The sequence below is a fragment of the Cydia splendana genome, chromosome 10 (genome assembly GCF_910591565.1).
Source record: "Cydia splendana chromosome 10, ilCydSple1.2, whole genome shotgun sequence".
NCBI classification, from domain to species: Eukaryota; Metazoa; Arthropoda; class Insecta; order Lepidoptera; family Tortricidae; genus Cydia; species Cydia splendana.
The window spans coordinates 9,101,208-9,108,550 of NC_085969.1; the positions used below are offsets into that span (position 1 = coordinate 9,101,208).

At 34.4% G+C, this 7,343-nt stretch overlaps 1 protein-coding gene across 3 annotated transcripts in view; it reads left to right on the top strand.

The window, feature by feature from the left end:
* The window catches only part of LOC134794255 (uncharacterized), an 83,146-nt gene extending 77,939 nt beyond the window's left edge, over window positions 1–5,207 (top strand). For all 3 annotated transcript variants that reach the window (XM_063766014.1, XM_063766015.1, XM_063766013.1), the window contains 3 exons: window positions 2,533–2,685; window positions 3,313–3,486; window positions 3,850–5,207. In XM_063766014.1, the coding sequence (XP_063622084.1) occupies window positions 2,533–2,685; window positions 3,313–3,486; window positions 3,850–4,014 (492 nt within the window). In that variant the 3' untranslated portion in view covers window positions 4,015–5,207. The remainder of the gene's footprint in view (window positions 1–2,532; window positions 2,686–3,312; window positions 3,487–3,849) is intronic.
* Window positions 5,208–7,343: the final 2,136 nt, after the last annotated feature.

Below are 7,343 nucleotides of genomic sequence, written 5' to 3' on the forward strand. Positions count from 1 at the left end.
CAATAGCCAAACAGTTAAAACATATTGCACAATTTTACTGAGCAATAAAATTGTGTAGATGACAAAACTTGTTATATTATTTTATTTTTGCTACAATTTATTAGAAATCCGTATTTTCTGTCATTAAATTTAGTAAATCACATAAAATAGAAGTCGATTATCATTTGACTTGGCAGAAAACCAAGCGTCTGAAACTCTAATCACATGTTGAAAATTAAAAAGTTAGTTGGCGGGAATTGGTTATGTATTATGTTCTTTCGCTTTACGACAATTTCGTGGTGTAAATTGCCGTGAAAAATATAATTTATTTTCCTCGCAATCGAAGTGAAAAGCAGAGTGTACAACAAGGGCATAAATGTGTTATGCCCTTGTTGTACAATCTACTATTCTTGATAAAATCTGCTTAATATTCGGATATCCTCGTTTTGCACAAATTTCTGTTGCGGTTTTAATTGCACTGATCTACTGATATAATAAGCATTGTTGTCGTGTATTGTCACCGCGGGCTGGGCTCTTTCGTTTAATTAGCTATATTGTCGAGTGACCATATTTCTCCAATAATCGACATCTCGTTAACAAAGGGACACATCATTTCTATCACCTCTGTTGCATCTGCCACCGGTGGATCAGGCACGTGGCAAAGGTTTTTGAACTCTCAACGGTACAACATAAAAATAGTTTTTGTATACGTATACCGCGTCACGTACCCGCAATAAACCACTAGTTTAGCACAATTTTAAACAACCATGCGAAACATTATGTGTCTAGTAACGAAATATGTTAGTGTCATACTTTATCGGCTACCAGAATAAGTTAGCTCTATTAAAGTGTCGAATTCGACTGTCGCAATTGTTGCTAACCAGACGTTATCAGATCGCAATCCGGTCTTGTTTCGACTCATCTTGCAGAGGCGGCCTTCGTCTGGCCGTCGAATTGTAAGCAAAGGAGTGGTTCTTGGCTTCCGATCACGAGATGCATAGTTTTAATGGTCAATAAAAAATCCACAGATATAAACGGTTATAAGGTTTAGGTACTTTATTTGATTTATTTCAAACATAGCAAATGATTCTACCAATCATCAAATATGAGCGGTGTCAACCTCGAACACTACTGAGGATAATCATCTGTGTGACATACAGATTGCAATTGCAGTACTACTCGTACAACCATAACCAACTAGCAGTGACCTCCCACGGGCTACTGGTTTGACGCGTTGATGGATCAACATAGCTGGACCGTGTTCACTTGATCTATAAATATCATTTCGAGGAACAGTTGCTCGTATGTGGGTGACTTAATCCCATTAGTGTATTTTTTCCGCATCGCAATAACTAATAGATGAAAAAATGTCTTTGACAATAACTTATTTCTTGTACTTCGGAGTCGGTAATATACAAAACGGATATAGATGGCATAGGTCATCCCGTGTTTATCGAAATCCTATGAACTGTTTGTATGCAGTATGTCCTCTTAGGATTGACTTTGATAACCTATAGATATTCCTAGTATTTCATTGATTATTATAATGACATCTTAACCTGGTGTGCATATAATGTTAACAATAAATCAATTATATTACTCAAAAGATTAATACAGTCGCGTTGATAGAATTTAAACGTAATAAAATTTACTTACATGAAGAGACAGTATGCTGTCCATGTCAAATCCTCAGGACCACTGTCCCAGACAGCAAACCCCAGCCTTTTATATACCGGATTATAAGCAGGATACAGCAAATGGACACCAAGTCATCTTCCGCTTATCTCGTCTTTCCATGAAAGTCAATCAGCGACCATTTTTATTGTCCAGCAGAATATGGAATCACATTGATTGCTCTGTTATTCGTATGACTCATACTTTTACGGCAATTCCGTTTAATATACGCAAATGTTTATAATTTGTAGTAACTTCCATGCGTAGAGTTGATAAGAGACTTCGGTCTGACATAACAACACAATATGAGATTATTTCTCAATAAAACTGTTTTCAACTGACAATGTTTACATTTACATGCATGTAATACATGATATGGCAAAGTTCATGTTTAAATTTAAAGATAAAAGGGGATTGGGATTCTCCCGTTTGACATTTTACATCATTAATTTTCGTGTAATAAATAAAATAGCAATGATAGTAGGTACCTATTTCCTACACACAAAAAGTAGCCGGAGACGAAAATGTCTTCTTACATATTATAGGTAATTAAATTATTATGTTTACAGTACATATGGGGCATACTTTACTTTACATACTTTACGCAACTACATATGTCGAAAATTTAAAGGGCCATAAGTAATATAAAACGTTGTACGATACATGTGCGAATAGGTAATTCGCAACTCGTGTCGATTTAAAACACTCCCTTTTGGTTGTGTTTTAATTTATCGCCGCTCGTTTCGAATTTCCTATTTTTCGCACTTGTATCGTAATGTACTAATATTGTACAATTTAGTGACAGGATTAGGTACTTTTCGAGAGATGTTTAGTCAATAATAGAACAATTAATTTACCGGCGTTTTCCTTTTTTTGCAGTCTGACAGCATACAAAGCTTTCCTTCGTTCAGCGAGACGTTCGACACGACGCCCTGGCTGCGGAGTAAACCATTTGTTACTCAATACACTTTTCCCGAAACGAAGGTCAAGATCGATATGGAAATGCCGCTAGAAGATCTGAGCAAAGTTGTTGTAAGTATTTCTTTATTTATTATTGTCTATATATTGAATAGACACTAGTTTTGTAAACAACATGTACCTAATATTCGCGGAAACATATAATATCCAGTTTTCTGTATAAAAATTGCATTTACTTAATAATGATATCATAGTTATCATTCAATTTTTGTAAGACCATTAACTTGTGTTTTTCGAAAGTTGTTGCCAAATTGTCCTCCAAAATAATCGAAGGGCGGCGAATGCGCTGATGCCAAAAACGTGCATCCGTATGAGTTTTTCAATCGATTTCAAGGAATCACCTCCGTCGGTGGCACTCATTGTCGTGGACCGACTATCGATTACGTGAGAACACAATGGTTTTGCAATGTGGACGTTTCAATCTGTAATAATTGACAAAATGTTCGGTGATAATACTCATTGGGAAAGGTTAAAGACATAAAATTGGTGTGATTTGTTGTTAAGTATAAGTACAATGCTACAATAAAGATTTTTCCAAAGGTTCACTTCCTTACACACTTGAGAATAACGTTTATGTTAAAATACTCGTATCCATTTCCTTAGATCGATATTTGATTTTCTTATTTTGTGTAATTGGTTTTCAAAATCGTTATAATAATTTGTCACTTCTTTTGTTCACAGGCTAATATTGATGACAATTTGCCAGCTATGTATAAGGCGCTTAAGATGGTTGCGGCGGGATTGTACGCAATCAAAGAGAACGGGCTTAAACAAGACGTTAGGGAAGAGAAGAACCTCAAGCCTTTCTTCGACCACTACTTCAACGCCGTGAGACAAGTTCTTTGCGAATTTAATGTAAGTATCACAAATCACAATACTGTCATTTCTAAAAATGTCTGGTGACCACAAATTGACAAGTCATGATTTTGTAGTCATAATTAGTCATTTAACCTTTATTAAAATGGAATAACGAGGGATCAAAGAAGTCTCATTTGAGTTATGTAATTTATAATGTTTTAATTAAGATTGTCTTTGATACTAATTAAGTAATTGACATTAAAATTTCCGTACTAAATTTACTCATATAATAAATTTCGCATCCGCCACATCTAATACAGTGCTAGTAAAATTCATTTAAAAAAGAAATCGTTTACGAAAATCTTTTAAAATCAAATTATATTATAATCTGACTAATATGAATCTTTTCCATTTTTGCAGGAAGTGATGGTGTCAAAACACATGGAAATTCTTCCCCTACCAGACAACGAAATTCCAATCATCGGAGAGAACAGAACCGACACCATGTTCCATATATACAGAGATACGATGCTGTACCTCGACTACCTTCGGCAAGTCATGGACCACTGGGCGCGTAGTCCTTAGACCTTCAGCGTGCTTCGGACTTAACCAAAATGTTGCAACTCTCTAAACGGGGTGTTTTAGGTTCAAAATGTTCAGATATTGTGACATACTGTAGCCTAGCGGTAACGCTATTTCTCGGAGAAATAAAATCCATTAGATCAATTTATAGGTGTATTACAAATCCATGTACACTAAATTATACATAGGTATTAATTACAAATATGATATTAATCTGCAGGAGTATAAAAATCACCTTAACCTTTTAAAAGTACAATATTATTTTGTAGCAACACTTTTTATGTATAGCCCAACAGTAGAACACATCCGTCCCTATCTCTTTTGTTGAAAACATATGGTACTACTTGTGTAATTTCTAGATCTTGTCACGTAGCACTTTGTTTGTTTCGAATGTGACACTGGTTTATATATCGAATTTCTATAAATAAGGTATTTTTTACTATTTTGTAATAGCTGGTTACATAAAGAATTGCTTTAAAAAACTCTGCATGTAATGAAATAAGATCAAAATATCAGTAAATAGTACAGTATTATAAATTTATTAATTACTGATTAAACACGTTACCGGCGGAGTTTTTTAAACGTTTATGAAATTGTTGTCGTCTTCGCTTAGCAAATTAACATTATGTATAGTAGAAAATGTCATTGCCATTACATTGCCATTTTGGTCTAGAACAAATAAGTTCCTTTATTTTTGTAAATAGTTGTAAATTATGACTTATTTATTATTGGACCGGCATTCATAACACCCTAAATTCCCGTTATCCTAGTCAAGGTCTTAATTTATTTTTACATGCTTAACTTCATTTTAATTTCGACTTGTAATTTTATAGTTTAGATTTTAGTATAGACTTCATTCCATCAGACTTGGTTGTTGATGTGTTGATGAATTCATGAATGTATCTGATGCTGTATCGTGATTTCGTGTAGTGATTAGTTCTCATGACTGTTGTTGTATGGTCATTTAGAGACGTACGCTATATTCCTACTTTCATTAGTATTACTTAACTTTGTTACTATTTATTATTACTGTTACAGAAATCCAATGAAATATTGATTAGCTTTAATACACCTGTTAAATATTATTATTATAAAGAACAGAGCTGGCTATAGCTATAGCTAGAGCTATTTATGACTTAATCATTATTTGTATAGCTCAAACATGTTTGAGAAATTAAATTATTATTACATTTAAACGCTTTGTTTCAATCCATAGATCCATACCTTAGTCCTGCACTTCAACCATAGGGGTGCAGATTAATCCATAGGGATATCGGATAAAACACGATGTAAAAAATAGAAAATCTATGATTATAGTGATTCATAAAATTATAAGGAATACTTTTCAACGGCAAATCTTACAATGCCAAGGAATATTTATTTTAAGCTAATAAATCTGTATATTACGAGTATAGAATCGTAAATAGGATGACTATACAGCACTTAGGCACGACACTGGAGTCGATTAAGCTTTACCAATATATTCTCAAATACAGTATATATGTAGTTAGAACAAGATAAGTCTGCAACGATTTTGATAGCACACGCAGTGCAAGTAAAATAACACTTGCACTGCGTGAACTATCAAAATCGTTGTAGACTTATCATGGTCTTACTCTACGTAATCACACTCTTCGACATAAACGCCCACCACGCTAGGATATCTTGTGGCGGTTGTCAAATGTCAACGCTTATTATTACAGAGAGCATTCCGGCTCTCCCAGTTCCCATGGCTCGGCCTGGAAACAATTTCACATCTTTACACAACATATTCACAAAGCGACGGGCGCTTATTTGCGTTGGTGACTCGAACGAATTAGGACGGACTATGGGAGTTCAAAACAGTAACAAGACATCGAACTACCTTAATAACTTATACATATGGTTGAAAGTCGTTTGGGAAATTAAGTGTGGTAGTTTTGGCTTCTTCGGGTTGTGCTACCGATTATGATGTCAAAAGCGTAGCCGATGTTTGTTTTATAAGTTAGTGGTGGTCGTGATGTCGCCGGGTCGCGGTGTTAGGACTGGTTATTAGAGCGGACGGTGTAATCAAAGATTTCGCTGAGGTAGGTCAAACGGGGCTTGTTTTGACCTCCGGAGCGCAGTTCGAAAATTCAAATAGTTTAAGGCCTTATTTTTATAGGCAGGTACGGGATATACCTGCTACTTAGTGTCAAAAAAGAATGAAAAATATATAGTTCTACGGGAATGACTGGTGATAGGTAATAATTTACTACTTTCACCTGTTATTAAGTTTTGACCGGGCCAAATAGGCATAGGGGATTTGGGGGGTCACAACTTACTTATTAATGTAGGTTATTCACATTTAGTTCTGAACGATACAATTTGTCTGAGGTCCTTCACAGATTTCTAATAATTTTATAAAAAAAATATTGCATTTTTGCAAACATATTTAACATATTGACGACCGGTCTGGCCTAGTGGGTAGTGACCCTGCCTGTGAAGCCGATGGTCCTGGGTTCGAATCCCAGTAAGGGCATTTATTTGTGTGATGACACAGATATTTGTTCCTGAGTCATGGTTGTTTTCTATGTATTTAAGTATTTATATATTATATATATATCGTTGTCTGAGTACCCTCAACACAAGCCTTCTTGAGCTTACTGGGGGACTTGGTCAATCTGTGTAAGAATGTCCTATAATACATATTTATTTATTTATTATTTATTTATATTTTATCAAAGGAGAGACAAAATGATTAGGTACGGAACAAGTACTTCTTGCCAAATCGTTTGAAAGATCGACACTTTCAAAATAATAAAGGTAAACTATACTTTGGGTAAAGTAACACCAGCTAAACCAGTAACGTGAACAATGAGACGGATTAAGATTAAAGTATTAGCCAACTTATTACCTCTATTTGTTTAACTACCATAAGCGTTGTTTGAGGACTTACTCAGCTTAAGTTAAAATCTTAAAATACGGGTATTTACCACTTAAAAAACTATTATCCTCAAAATGGTTGTATGATACTTGTTTTATTTGCTTGAGAAAAGGTAAAGGATTAAATTGATAGTAGTTGTACAAACTTGACCAAACTAGTTTACATAGAAAAAATTACCTTCTAGTGACATTATACATAAGGAATAGATATTTATGCTATAAAAAATATTTACCTTGCAATTTTTCAATGACATCGCGCATTCCCCTATAGTATTTTTCAAACAGCTAGCTTGGGTACGATAGAGATGTCAACTCAATACAATTTTGCAAAATTTTGCGTTTTAAGATTATAAGTGTATGGAGATGACATCTGTCACTTTACCCAAGTGGTTTGAAATATACTATAATAATTAATATATTATATCCAC